Here is a 15,239-nt window from a genome sequence, read left to right on the forward strand (position 1 = left end):
AAAGGACGCGACAGCAGTGTGAAGTGACGAGAGCACGATTGCTGCCGGCTGCTGGGAGACTTTTCGTCCGTCTGTCAATATATCAATCTCCGTATACCCCCCCAATCCTCGTACTTCAATTTCTACATCAGTAGCGGGACGGGGGCCTCGGACGTTTGCCTACGCATTTTACATGTACACAACGACAACGAGAAACCCTTTTGGAATATATTCACCGAGAGGTCCAGATCAAGAATTGAGGAAGATAATTGGATGCACTTGTTATACAGATCGACCGATCGAGCTCATCATGATGCAGAAACAGGATGAGATCCCCTGCTATTTAGTAATCGCATTGTTGCCGGTGTCCCATCTGTTCAAATTATCGATCGATTTAAAAAAAATGGTAGCTGTAAGATTTATGACCCAATGCACTGACAGTTGAGAGTTTTGTCGATCGATGGAGACAGCGTGCGTGATATAGGATCTTCGTCCTACAAAAGCTATGATCGAGCTGGTGATTTTCACAAGGACCCCCTGATTTGCATCCTACTATGTTTGTTAAAACAATTATCTACAATAATATAGTTGTTTGCGCTCTTCTCCCTCCTTCATCACATGAACTTGGCTCCGCATGCACCCTCAAAATTCCACTGTTAAATTCATCTAATATGATCGAAATTACCGCTCGAATATCGATAGACACAAGTCGCACATAACGTCACTTTTGCATACCTCCCCTGAGGCGATGAAAGTAAATTAAGTCAAGATTTAATCCTATAGTTTATGGCATTTTGCAATTTTTTCGTTCTAACTTTGTTTTTTTTTTTTTGCAAACTAAATCATCTAATTAGTCTTTAATTATTAACTTCATTAGGATATTTTCATGGCAATGTCAATGCGGTAATTTTTGTTGTCAAAAGAAATTTCCATTCATTATCAAAATAATACATGAAAGAAGGTATAGGAAATCCTGGAAATCACAATCCCATAGAGCTACCAAAAAAAAAATACAAATCCATCAAGGTATATCATTAGAGCATGATCAATAGAGTTCCGCACACCATCGTCTTTCAAGAACATTTCTATAATTACATCCAAGCAAAAAGATGATTGGTTGATTATTGAATCACATGTCATCATCAGTAATGAGCACATGTGGGGATCTCCATATGTAGATACGACTTTGGTTTTTGGTGATGTGCACCTAGATTCAGCATTCCCAACACCATCTGTACAGAGACAACAAAAATATATATTACAAGTTTAAATCGGCACCTATGAAAGTAAGCCCTTTAGTAAGGGTGAGATGCCAAAACTTCTTAAACGAGCACAAATTTTATACCAGAGCTATTGTGAATACTATTAAATTTTAGTAAATGCCAAATGCCAAAGTTTCTAACACAAACATGTTAAACGAGTGCAGATCTTACACCAGAGTTGCCGTGAACACTATTTAATTTGAGGCGGAGTACTTATTCATTAAAATTCCTAGATTTAGAATTAGATCAAGAGAGCAAAACTCTCAGAGCTAGATCTAGATCGAGAAAGTAGAGCAACAAATTGGAAGAGAGGTTGTAGCGGCTAGACTAGATCAACTTTTTGGTCAAATAGTTGCATCAAATTATAAAATAAATCTTAATGATGTCACTCATAAAAAGAGCTACTCAAATAAAATAAATTATCAGTGATGTGAGATAATATTTCAACACTTCTCGTACATGCAGTAAGCCGAATTAATAGCGGCACGTGAACATTGATCACGGCATAGGCACGACCAATTGGAAACACAGTCAGTGCTGCTGGTATTACAGATTCTTATATCATGTTAGGAAGTTTAACCTAAAACCGATAAATAAAGGAAGACCATATGCACGTAAAAAACATATAAAAACTGTTGTTAAGCGATATGGGATAAAGAATCAGAAAAAACTGCTGGAGTTAAGGAAATCTTAATATAACCTCCTGTAAACCAGATGTACTCTATGACATCCTGCAACATAGGAAATAGGAGGATCCCAAATTATCCACTCTTAAAAAGAACAGAAAAAGAAACAAAATTATGAGAAATGCTGTCAAGTGTTAACCATCCAATCTTTTTCTTCCCTGCATACAAGCCACACATTTTGGACCCACAATTTTACATATTTAGTAATACATCCCCGCACTCCCTTAAATTTGTTCCTCTACCCCCATGTTCGGTCCCTGTAAACATTATTTATCTCGAGCACTATCTTCACCGATACATCACAATTGTCATTTTCAAAAGTATAACGACTTCTCGCAATACTTTATACACAATATCATAAGAACACATTAGATTTACCATTTTTAAAGGACTAGAGAAAAAAACTATCCTCCTCCTCCGGGTTTTCAAAAGTAGGGGTAGCGGAATTCCTGTTCAGGAGCTCTTCAATCATTTGCAAGGCAATCCTCTCTTCTTCTTCCATGGTGCCCCTCGCCATCAGCTCTGAAGGCGGTGGCTGCGGCGGCAACAATGGTGATGGCACCGATGAAGAAGATGAGCAACAAGAAGAAGAAGAAGTGGAAGGAGGATGAGGAAGAGGAAGATGGTCTCCAGACTCTCCAATGGAATCGGTATTTTTGTTGCCGAGCTGTACGGTCATGACCCAGTTGGAGTCTGAGCGCTGGCCGGCGCCCTTCTGCCAGACTCCGATGTGGGAGTTCTCAGTGTCGAGCCTTAGGCAGGTGAGGGATGGCGACGGCGTCTTGCTGCATTTCTTGAGCTTCGCGTGGAGGATCTCCGACAAGTGCTTCGAGGAAGACAAGGAATTGGCAGCGGCGGGGTCGCCGTTCGTGGTTTGAGATGTCGGGAAGTTGGTCTTTGCATTGCGGCCACTCATCAAGATGGCGGCCTGGTCGTAGGCTCGTGCCGCCTCCTCAGCCGTCTCGAACGTGCCCAGCCACACCCTTCTCTTCCTATAATTTGAGATTACTTGCATGATGAATAGATCACATGGTGGGAAGTGAAACTGATGTACGATAAACATTCGTGATCCTATTGAGAAACTTCCCCTTTTTAGGGTTTTAGACTGTCATTGACTCGTTATACGCAGTAAAAGTCAAGTCCGCAACTGTCGGACGCGAATTATTTTATAAATCAGAACATCACAAGAAACTTAGGGGGGCTTCAATATTGGGTCATCGATATCTTGTCTGCGAATAAGGCCGACCCAGAAATTTGGCAACGAAGCAACATCGCAGACGAAGAAGAACAAGAACAAGAACAAGAACGGGGTAGTGGAGGAGGAGGAGGAGACATACAACAGAGGATGGCGAATTTCGGAAACCCAAGAGCCCCAGTGACGCTGTCTGACGCCCCTGAACTTCTTCGACTGAACCGTCTTCATCTCGTTCCGTCTTGTTTGTTTGTTTGTTTCTTTGTCCAGACGGCGACGGAGAGAGAGAGAGAGAAAGAGAAATCTAAGTCGCGGTCCGACTGTTGACGAGGATGAAACGCAGGATCTTACTGCAGAATATAAAGGGAGGGGAGGTGAGAGCGAACTCAGAGGGGGAAGCTCGGAAAAAGTTGGGGTTGTGGGTCTCTGTGTTCTCCCAAACAGGAGTAATCTGTCGGCGAACTAAAAGGGGAGACAAAGTACACAGCTTTTGCAATGCAAAACCTGCAAGAAGGGTCAGCTCCCCTACCTCTCCCGAGACTCCACAACAAGATTGTTAAACCTACCCATTAAATGGGACGGGACTTTGTGCCTCTCCCCTTATCATTTATAAACCACTGTAGATGATGTATATAGATTGGATTGAATGATTTGGGACAGAAGGACGACGATACCGCGTAATTTTTCTTCACGTTTCAACGTAGATGTCGGTAACCATAAGTGGCTTTAATGGTACCGGATGGATGCTCTTCTTTCGTGAGGTCGCAAGTTTGAACTTGCTTGCGATGGTAATACGCGATTCTTGTGTCACTGGACAGGTTTTTGGAGCTATAATCCTCTTGCGTTGTTGGCGAGATGGGTTCATTCGGATACCTACGGATCAATTAAGTAATCGGTGACTCAATCCAAATATTTTGTAGCTAGTGCCAAACCCTTATAAGCAGGCCAAAAGTGTATGCCTACACGTGCCCTAATCGTCATATTTAGGGCGGTTGATTTGTTTATTCACATTAGCTATGTAATCGAGGCAAAACTAGAAAGAAAAAACTCTCTCGACAACCAACTCGATGATAATAACTATCCATACAATTCATTTTTTATTGCTTTGCTCTACATCTTCGATTGGAGGAATCATTTTATGGGCGATACTTACCTTGTAATCCATTAATCAAGATGTCACGATGCACATGTGAATTACGCTAAAAAAATTTCACATCGGAGAATTTGTGTGGTATAAAATAGTCATTATATCCTAGTTAACTCATAACTCATAAGATTAATTTTTTGAATGAAAGTGAGTTTAATTGAATATATTAACAAGCCAAACTAGAGGTCTCTCTTAGCGATCTCACCAATCAAAAGGTATCATGGTGTAACATCTAATCTCGGTAGAAAATTTAATAGTTCGGTCTGGAGAAAGATTTCTTGATGCTTAAATTAGTGGAGCAAACTTAACATTGAACTTATACCCGCAAGTAATTGTTAAGATGCATACGTGGATTGTGTTAGAGAAAATCACATTAGAGAATTGATATCCTAGTTAGCTCCTAATTCATTGATGTAAATTTTTCGGAGAAGTTCTGAGCTCCCTTCAGCGGTTTCCCTAGTTTAAAGGTATCAAGTTTTTGCTTTGCCCTCTTACCTGGTGATAAAATCTAAGGAACGCTTTTAAGGTGGGTTACTCAAAAGGTTCTAATCCCTTTTTGTACTGTTCTGACCGTAAATTCATGATCTAATCCACCAAAACGACCTTTAAACATTGTAATGGTGAATGGGACCCCTCCTTACTAAGGGTTGGAAAAGAAATGAAAGGTAGTAAAGACTGAAGTGGTGGGCGGCATTTGTCATGCATTATTTATTGTGTATGGTTACGAAGGTTGACCCACCAAAATATTGACTATGTCAACATGAAATTTTTTAATAGTATTTTTTGGTCGGTAAATTTTTTAATAGTTAAATCCTATCAATTTTGCCAATTTACATCCTATGGAAACGCCTGATTCTCCATGAAAGACATTTCAACATTTCAAGTGAGTTATGAACTGCAATTTTTTGTGCTTATGTTGGTGGTTTTGAAGATCAAGGGCATAAACTCTATATAATGCAGAAGGTTAGGAGACTGACCTTTTCATTTTCCTAGGTAAACCTGTCTAAATGGACACTACTTGCATGCTTCTAAAGGTACCTTGCTCTACCGTCACACTCACATATTTTAGATAACCACTCTCCGACCATCTAAGTACAACAATACGTGCAACACGTGTCTTAACCCTAATATACAAGAGATACGAAAGCCTCGGAATGATCATAATCTCAATGGGGCTCTAGTTTATGGGAAAAAATACCAAAAAATCCTAAATCTATTGCATTAGTACCAATTCAGTCCTAAACTTTGCAATTAGACCAATTCAATCCTAAACATTTATATATCGGTATCAATTCAGTCTATCCGGTCAATTTTGGCCTCCCGGCATTGACATGAACATTGGCCGGTGATGGACGTTGACTTGGCAATTTTTTTTTAATGTTTTTTTAATATTTTTTTGAATTTTTTTGAATTTTTTCCTTTTCTTTTTCTTTTTCCTTTTCTTCCTTCTTCCTCCTTGGACTGTTCTGGTGGTGGCCAGCGACTTTGGTGTAAGAGCTCACTAGCCACCGCTAGAACAGTCCAAGGAGGAAGAAGGAAGAAAAGAAAAAGAAAAAGAAAAAAAAAGAAAAAGGAAAAAAATTCAAAAATAATAACAAAACATTAAAAAAATTGCCACATCACCGTTCGGTTACCGGCCGATGTCCACGTTAGCGCCGGCAGGCCAAAATTGACCGGATGAACTGAATTGATCAATTTGAAAAGTTTATGACTGAATTGATACAATGCAATATGTTTAGGACTTTTTTGGTACTTTTTCCTAGTTTATGTCTGAAAACTCTTAAATAAACAAAGACATAAAAAAAATGTGAAAAAGTGCTCAAATAAATAGTTTTTAAAAAAACAGTAGAGGACCCTCAGGAACCCATTAGAAAAGACGGATTTTTAGGTCGAAAAATGTCTCGAACGAGTTATACACTATGCAACATCATGAAAGGGCTCTCCATGCCGATTTCGCCCGTCTTGTAACTCCTTCCGTATCCGTTTCACTAAACAGCGCGCCCACAACTTCCCCATTTCAGGCCAGCCATTTTAGACTCCACTCATCGGAATCAATTGGCAACCGTGACTGACACCGCTGTTACCGAAACCAAATTGCACGCGATATGCATCGTGCCTGACTCATAATTCTAGCGAGGGTATTTTGTCAGCTCCAAATGACCCGTAGTCTTAAAGTAAAATCCAGCATCATTGAAAGTAGAGAGTGCCCACGATTTTATTAAGATTCGATACACAATAACAAGGAAACATAGAGTAAAAGACAGAAAGAAAGATCGAGACATAAAAGTTTTTATCTTATTCATCCTTAAAATGAAGACAGATCCGGCAAAAATTCCACTATAATCAACACACCACACCCCTCTCTTATATCTCTTAATTACAAGCGAAAGATGTTATACACGTAGTACTTAGTCATGGGCCAGAATGCAAATTACTAACGCTTAAGGTGTTGCTCTTGTGACTCTCGGGCCTGCCCGCTCACCCGAAAGCAGGATTCCTATGTCTTGCTATAGTGGGGAGTACGAACCACACCTCAACGGATTCATCCAAATTGATTTCTCCAAGGATGAGGTACGATCCCGTCCGAGAAGGACGAACTCACTCGAGCCTCGAGCCCCTGAAGCAAGACCACCGTCGCCACTACAACTCACAAGAGAGAGAGAGAGAAAGGGAGAGATTCAATTTGGGCCCATTAACTCCGGGGTGACTTTTAAGGCGTCGGCCATGGAAGCATGAATTTCTCCTCGTATAAGGTCGAAGGAGGCCGTCTTCCCGAGACGCACGGTTGAGTGCCCCCCCCTCCCTCTGTAGTCCGTACACACATTTACTTCGTTTAGAATACGTTGTGAGCTCACCGTACCCCTTCGATTGTACATGATCTTCCCTCAGGTAGTAACTACACTTTGGCTCATTGGCGCTACCACGGTACGATTACTGCTGATGTTAATAATTTTTAATAGTATTTAATTTATTTACCAATTTTTAAATTTTTTTTTCTTTTTCCTTTTTACTCTTTATTGTTTACTCTTCGTTCTTCCTCTAATTGGTCGTCAAACTGGGGCAAATGGCCAGAGGTGAAAACCAATAAGGCTCGACCTCGCTGTTGCTCCACTAGCAAGGCGAGCCCCCACCAGATTCAATGAGGGGAAACCTCATCAAGGGCAGGTGAGGTTGACAGAAGGAATGGAATAAAATAAAAAATGAAATAAAAATTAAAACATTTAAAAAACTTGAAAAATATTAAAATATTTTTAAAATTATTAACGTCAGGATTGACTAGCTAAAATTTGCCAGGTGAACTGAATTGGTATAATTACAAATTTTTATAACTCAATTGGCAAAAAAGAAGAAGTTTGAGATTGAATTGACATAATTACAATAAATTTATGACTTCTTTGATAATTCTTCCGAGTGAAAAAAGAAGACAATAAAAGGGATGGGAGCATGTTTGTTTGAACGGAAGAATTGAGTTCTACTTTAGTAATAAGCTATTTTGTATGTGACATTCTAGTTTTCAATCAATGTGAAGATCACGTCAAGTTATATAAAATGAATTATGAAAACATTACGATGACTTAAAAATCATTTCCATGTGAGTGAAAAAGGTGGGGAGAGGCATTCAGTATTAGCGACCATCTCGAGACGTTTTCATATCCCCTTGAGATGCTAACAGTCAAAAAGTGTCTCTTCACAAGAAATGCATTAGAACTACTAAACTTAACACGAGTCGTACGGTGGTTTGGTCACGACTCGAACCGAACTCATGATCCCGCGGATCACCTCCACCGTCCTCAATGCCCCGTAGAGTTCAGCAACCTACGAAACAGTCACGATGGGAAAGACCTCGAACCTCAAAAAGTCAAAAAAAAAATCACCACGAAGCGTCACCTGAAATCTCTGAAAGAGCGTGCAACCGTGCTTCCCCAGATACGGACGGGACGAATCGAGTTGCCGTGCGTGATGAAACCAAGGCCAATTCAAACCCGAGAACCAGCCCTGGCCTCTCGTTGCAGCGATGCGTACCTTGTCACCGGACAAATGTAGTTGCATCAGTCTGAGAACGAGAGTCCTTCATTTGTTCGGTGAAGTCTCTCTCCAGCTCTAATCTCATACCGGGGGCAGAGTTTTTGATGAAACGATCAATTACCGATCTAATTGCTACATTAATTCACGAAGCCAAGAGAAAACTGAAGAGACGAAAATTTAGGAGGCTGCGTCATGCCAGTTCATCGGAAGTAATCCTCCTTTGAATTGTGCGGCTCAAAATGAATTAGTTTGGTCGTACAAACCTGACGTGTCTCTTGGAAATTCGCTTGAGAAAATAAGCACGTGTCAATTTGAGTGTGGACTTTGGACACGATGAGGTTTTTTGCAATCACACGAATTTCCTGAGTTGCTAAATGCGGGTTTGACAAAGTGCGCATCGATGGTCCAATTTAATTGGACGGTGTCGAGAGGTTCATAAACTTATTGTGTGGATACAAAGTTTGTCTTATACTTTTCAATTTTGCCGAGTTAACCCTTAATATTTGCAGAAAAATTCAATGTAGTCTTTTCAATCAATTAGTGTCATGAATTATCAATGTGGCAGTCCGGGCTCGATAATTATCACCCGGACAAGAGATTCCAAATATATCAACTACAATTCTTGAAAGCGCATAGTACGAACTTACGTGTGAATCACGTGGACAACACTTCCGGATTGGTTAATCGAATTTCATTAGTTGCAGGCCGCTCTGTTTCGTCTGTGCATTATTGTTTCACTAATTGCACGGTGAATTTTAGTGCACTTGAGGCCGCGCTATTCACTTCCAGCAATTAACACAAGAGGTAAAAAGTCAATGCTTTCTTTCCATTGACTTTTCGTAACCCCTTCCCTGACGTGGGCATGACGTCAGCTCATGAGCCGGATGATCTCATCACTCCCATTTAAGGGTGAGCATGGTCCGGATTGTTGAGCCACCCCCTAACCCTAGGACCAACTCATATAGTGATGGTCCTCAATTTTTAGAACCGAGGACCGACCCTATGAGCGCTGAACAAGGACCGACCACCCAATGGGTTCGGTTCGGTTTCAAGGTCAACCCGGAATCGATTGATAATTTTTTTCGTCTTATTTTTTATACTTCCTAAAAAATCAAACCTACAAATTCAAATTACACATTTATCGACAATGCTGTATTGTGCAACTAAACTATAAATATCTATACATATTTAGTAAGTTTAAGATAACACAATAATAGAAATTTCGTATCTATTAACCGCTCATCGAGATATGGACAAGATGGAAAGTTTTTGTAATCATCTATCTTTAATATTTATAATACCATATGCAAAAGCGTTTTCTTGCATTTGATCATGTAGAGTCCACTCAACCAAAAAATGAGCTTCACACCATTTGACTAGCAAAAATTACCGTAGCAAGACGCAGTACTATTCTACTCTTCAAAAACTTCTACTATTTGACACAAATTGAAAAGCAAAGTACAGCTGAAATTCATTAGTAAAATACAATTAAACCATAAAAAGTTCAAAATACTTAATATAAACCATGAATATATAACTTCACATCTTGTTAATTCACTTGAACTTCTAAATATCTGAAAACAAAATAGACACATAATTAATACTCAACAAAAGTTTTAAATTGAAATTACTATTAGTGCTATTGATAAAATATCTCAATATAATATAATATAACAGACATTTTATTTATGTTTGAATATATAAAAAAATTATAAATAATATAATATAATATAATATATAGGGTTGGTCTGGCAGGGTTGACCGACCCAAAACTTTTGGACCGAGACTCAACCCGTACAAGATTTGGTCCCGAAATTTCGTGACCAGGACCGACCTGTCCCTTAGGAACCTGACTGGAGATCGACATGGTTGGGTCGGTCTAGGGTCGATCCAGGCGACCCTAGACCGCTGCTCACCCCTACTCCCATTTTGGAATTCGCCCTACGCACCCGCCAAAGTAAAAGGATCTTATTAACAAGCCTTCATAAGGCATTGACGAAGGAAAGTACTAAAAAAATCATAAACCTATTGAGTAAGTACTAATTTTGTCATAAACATTTCAATTATACCAATTTAATTCTAAACATTTTTACATCGGTATCAATTCAATCCATTCGGTGAGCTGATGATGCCATGTTAAATGACCAACATCAACGTGAGTAATTTCTGACCTAAACTAGATGAATGAACGGAATTGATATCAATGTGAAAATATTTAAAACTAAATTGTTCTAATTAAAATATTTAATAATGAATTGATACCAACACAATAGATTTATAACTTCTTCTTTTTTATACTTTTCCCAACATTGATAATGCATACCATATGGCAAAAGCTTGGCTTTTTGATGTGCATCGAGAATTGTAATAATTTCCTTAATTAGCCGCTTAACAAGTGTCTTGGACTGGAAATACTTGCACCACGAATTTCAGTTAGTCTCTCAGGTGTGTGATGACGATGCACGTCTCTTGAGCTATTCGATGCTAGCTCGACAAGTGGGCATCGATGGGTGAAGTTTCACTGGTTGCTATATGTCAATGGTCAGGCATGTGCGGACTAATTAAATCACCTGACTAATTTGATACGACCGCGACAACGCTTATCGTCTAGTCTTAATCGATGATTTTCAGGGCTAGGGAGGCTCTTTAAGATGGGAGGATGGAAATTTGGCCCCCTTGTATGTTGACTAAACTTTTGAAAGCGCAATTCCACGTTACGCGTCAATCGGACCGGCGTGTTTTGACAAAATCATTTCACAAATTGCACGACGAACTCTAGTTTACCACAACCTTATCCATGCCCAATTACCCCAAGGGGCCGCTTTCTAGAACATTTTCGCCCCTCGAGGCGTCGATTGTACGCTCCACGAGAGCAATTAATTCGTCTGAGAGCTGTGATGATTTCCTTAATTAACCGCTCTGCCAGTATCCCGTAAAACGCAATGATTTCCACCGACCGTTAGTAACTCTTCTAGGACGAGCGCACGGCTTCAACTCGCGAGCCTCGCGACTCCGTCGCCTCCCAAATTCCACGTCTCTCGCTCGGCGCGGCAATTGAATAATTTTATTTCGACGGATGCTGTAAGGCATTTGATCAAGCAGACCGTACGACTATCGTACGCTTCACAAGGCGTCGAGAACGGTGGAGATTTTCTCTGGACCAGTCGCTTAATGAGCACTTCCCGGAGGAACCTAGTCGTGGCATAATCCCGAAACGAAAACGTGTCGATCTCCCGATTCGCTAGACGACAGTGCATGCATCCGCCCGCACGCGACGGCGGAGGGCAAAAGGAGACCCCGAGGAGGAGACGTCCAACCACGTCGCTGGCCGGGGTGGGGGTCACATTAAATTTTACATTTGAACACGCTACGATTGCTACGATTGTGAAAGGAACAACTCCTCATGGGTTCGTATCGAAACCACATGGGCCTGCGTTGAAGGTTTCTACGTGCATCGGAAATTTATTGTCAGTTGGTACCACCCCCTGGGCAGTGCCCCCACCATCCACGTTCCCCACTAGAAAAATCTTCGCAGGGTTTTGGATCCTTCTTGAGAAGGCAAGGCAAAGACTCAAGATTTCACCAGTGCATTGAGATGACAAGTTAGAGTCGAAGCAACCTCAAAATTCTTGCCGAGGGTTGATCTTTCCACGATGTTGTGGGGTGCTCAATTGTATGAATTAGTTTAGCCAGCAAAAAGAGAGAGAGAGAGAGAGAGAATATTTGGTCATTTGTCATTGAATTCCCATTAAAGAAAAAAGGAATTCGACATGACGTGAAATGCTTCGCACCATGCATCATGCACATAACTCATATCCGACCATCCATCCCAAATCAAAAATTAAATGGATGGACTTGGAAAAGGACGTTACATAACGAGCCTAGTCAGATGTGATTTTTCTTGAGTCCGGCTCAACCTAATATGGCCCCTACCCCTCCTTCACAGTACACAAGTTTGTTATGACGTTTTTGGACAATTTTTGTAAGTCTTTTTTTGAACATTTTCCAATTTTTTCTGCCAAGTCCGGTGAGAGTCGGTGTGGCATTGGCTGGGGGAACCAACCCGCGGTTCTCCTCTTTAATTCTTCATAATTATGAATTTTGGATTTCTTTCTCCAACTTTTTTTTTGTCGAGTTTTTTTGACTTTTCTACGCGGCCACACATCAGACCAAAGTCAACTCATTTAAAAAGGCCACACCGGTTTCTCAAACCATGTCAACAAAATTATAGTGGCGCTAGAAGGAATTGATTGCACCGGAAGTAGTTTTGAATTGAATTGTACTTTTTCAGACATTCACAACTGTTATGCATTTCACCTAATGTTCAGGCCAACAAACGGATGTAATTAAGCCTCCATTTATCTCATAGAAAATGAAGGATTTCTTTTAAAAAAAAAAAATCACTTGCATTACTTATAAAAATAAATATATAAAATATTTTTATTGTTCCGGAAATATTTAGATATATACTATTATCGATAATGAAAATATTTACCGTTGACTAATTATTTTAAATGATATAAGTGATTATATTTTATAAAATATTTTAAAATTATTTATTTTTGCGAAAGTTGTGAGATTTAAGGATTTGGTTAAAATGGCGTGGAGAGAGAGAGAGAGAGAGAGAGAGAGAGAGAAGTAGCTGGAGATGGCCATGGCAATTGGCGAGCGGCAATCCAAATGGTGGGGAGGAGAGACAAGTCGAAGTGGCGCGGTCGACGTTCGATGGTCTTGACTTTGATATATGGAGATTTATGATTTAGCCCATGAAACTCTAATTTTATGTGCTTTTGGTTCAACACCCTCCTTTATATCATATCTGGATCACAGGTTCTCACGTGTAATTATATTAAAACAATATAGTAACATAACTGATGTAGAGTTATCTACCAATTACTGTTCTAATTTACATCCTATGCAAGAATGATGACCGTAATATCTTGGAGGAAATTTTTGTAAGTCTTTTTTAAAAGTTTCTAATTTTTTTTCCTTTTTTCCCTACAAAGTCTGGTGAGGGTTGGCGTCGATGTTGACCATACCATGTAGAATGACTGACATTTATGTCAACAATTTTAAGTCAAAATTGGTTAAAAATAGTACATTAACAAATGAACAAAATATTTATTACTGAATTGATAAAATTGGAAGGTTTAAAATTAATTTGGCATATATATAATAGGTCTAAAACTAAATTGGTAATTTTACCGGACTTATTATGTCACGCCCCGACCCGCTCCAGGCTCGCGACAACCCACGCCATCACTTTTCACTTAGGTTATTCGTTTGCGACATCTTAGGGTGTGTCTCCGACCCATTCGTATTATCGATCATATACGCATGCGGAAGCAGAAACAATTCACCCAACCAACAAACATGGGTAGCCAGGAACGCATCAACATACACTTTCCCAAACACATACATTAGCCAATACAAGTTAACTCTAATTACACTCGGCAGTTTAACCATACACGCACTTCCAAAGGATGCGGGATTGGCATAGCACCTCTATGCTACAAGGCAACTTCAAGGGGGTGGTATCCCCTTCGCATCTAGGTTATAAAGCCCTGGCTTGGGCTCAGTGTCCAACTTCGGATTTGGGTCCACTTCAAGGTTAATGATATCGTCGTTGGGGGTATCCCTAACCATGTGGCCTCGACTAGCACCCCTGGATCCCCCACCTGACAGTCCATCAAATCCTCAAAGAGGGCCCCAACGTTCCTCTCTAAACTAAATGTACCAAGCTTCGAACCTATGGGGCACTAGGTTAAGCAACCCTTCGTCCACCCAAATCATGGTCACATGCTTCTCATATCTAGTGTTAGCACTCGAAACCAGATAAAAGGTCACCTTGGTGTCCCGATTCATAGGCACACTAAAATGAACATAGTGGTACGGCTCAAACATGCTTAGGGCCTGTAAAACATTTAAAACAACAATAGTGAGATAAAACTCAGCAAGTGAACTTCTTAAACCTCGCGTAGGAAAGCCATTCACCTCAGAAACACCTTAAACGTGCAAGTTATCTATTGATAACAGTTCAATAGAAATGCATTCGCTTTGCATTATCTATTAATAGGAGTTAGACCACTCAACATGCGATAGTCTATCACGTGTCCTATTATAGTATAAACAATCATTATGTGAGTGCATTATTCTATTAAGTATACAACGTTTACAATTTAATCATCATGCATGAATAACAATAATTACAGGCACCATGTAGCAACTCAAATCTCTCGAGTCCTAATCAAATGCATACAAATTCACAAACTTACCCATGTCTTTCTAACTCAAACATTGACTTGCAGGATATTTTCACGCCTTTCAATTCATAAACATAATCAATCAAAGCATGCATGCGCCACATAAGTCACTGAAATGATAGTTAATTCATGCACTTTTGTCATGTAACTTATATATATCCATGCTACACATGTGTAGACTATGGTATCATCCTCATCATATACATTTAACATTCATGCACTTTATACACGTGACGTCTCAAGAATCATATGTCATCCCATACTACCATGCAACCCTTGAAACCATGCTTTCAAATTATTATGGCTGCTCAAGACCCAAGGCCAATCTGAAGGTTCGCAGTCATCGGATGTAACCAAGTATCATCTCGCCCCATTGAGCATGGCATCTTGTTGACTTGGGGGTAGTCTTGTAAGGAGCTTCATTATGAAATCCATCCGCAAATGGCATCATGTTGACTTGGGGGCATTCAAACATAATCAGGCATCGTCCCCACGTAAAACACATAAGGGTCTTTAAATGATCACACGAGTACATCACTACTCACGCTCATTGTTATTTTTCTCATTAGCCAAGTATGAATGCGTTAATGATGTGCCAAGTGAACTGTGTGTCATGATCTATCGAAAATACATCTATAAAATATGCCGAGCACGAAATGAAAATCCATGGCTTGGCCCATCACG

At 40.0% G+C, this 15,239-nt stretch overlaps 1 protein-coding gene across 1 annotated transcript; it reads right to left on the reverse strand.

The window, feature by feature from the left end:
• Nucleotides 1-1,915: 1,915 nt before the first annotated feature.
• LOC104436693 (ethylene-responsive transcription factor WIN1) lies at nucleotides 1,916-3,682 on the reverse strand. The gene is made up of 2 exons (XM_010049541.3): nucleotides 3,265-3,682; nucleotides 1,916-2,919 (listed from the first exon to the last, which is right to left on the reverse strand). Exons 1-2 carry the CDS (start codon nucleotides 3,348-3,350, stop codon nucleotides 2,319-2,321), a joined length of 687 nt encoding a protein of 228 aa, XP_010047843.1. The 5' UTR covers nucleotides 3,351-3,682; the 3' UTR covers nucleotides 1,916-2,318.
• Between the last annotated feature and the right edge of the window lie 11,557 nt (nucleotides 3,683-15,239).

Source organism: Eucalyptus grandis, chromosome 3 (assembly GCF_016545825.1).
Source record: "Eucalyptus grandis isolate ANBG69807.140 chromosome 3, ASM1654582v1, whole genome shotgun sequence".
Lineage (NCBI taxonomy): Eukaryota > Viridiplantae > Streptophyta > Magnoliopsida > Myrtales > Myrtaceae > Eucalyptus > Eucalyptus grandis.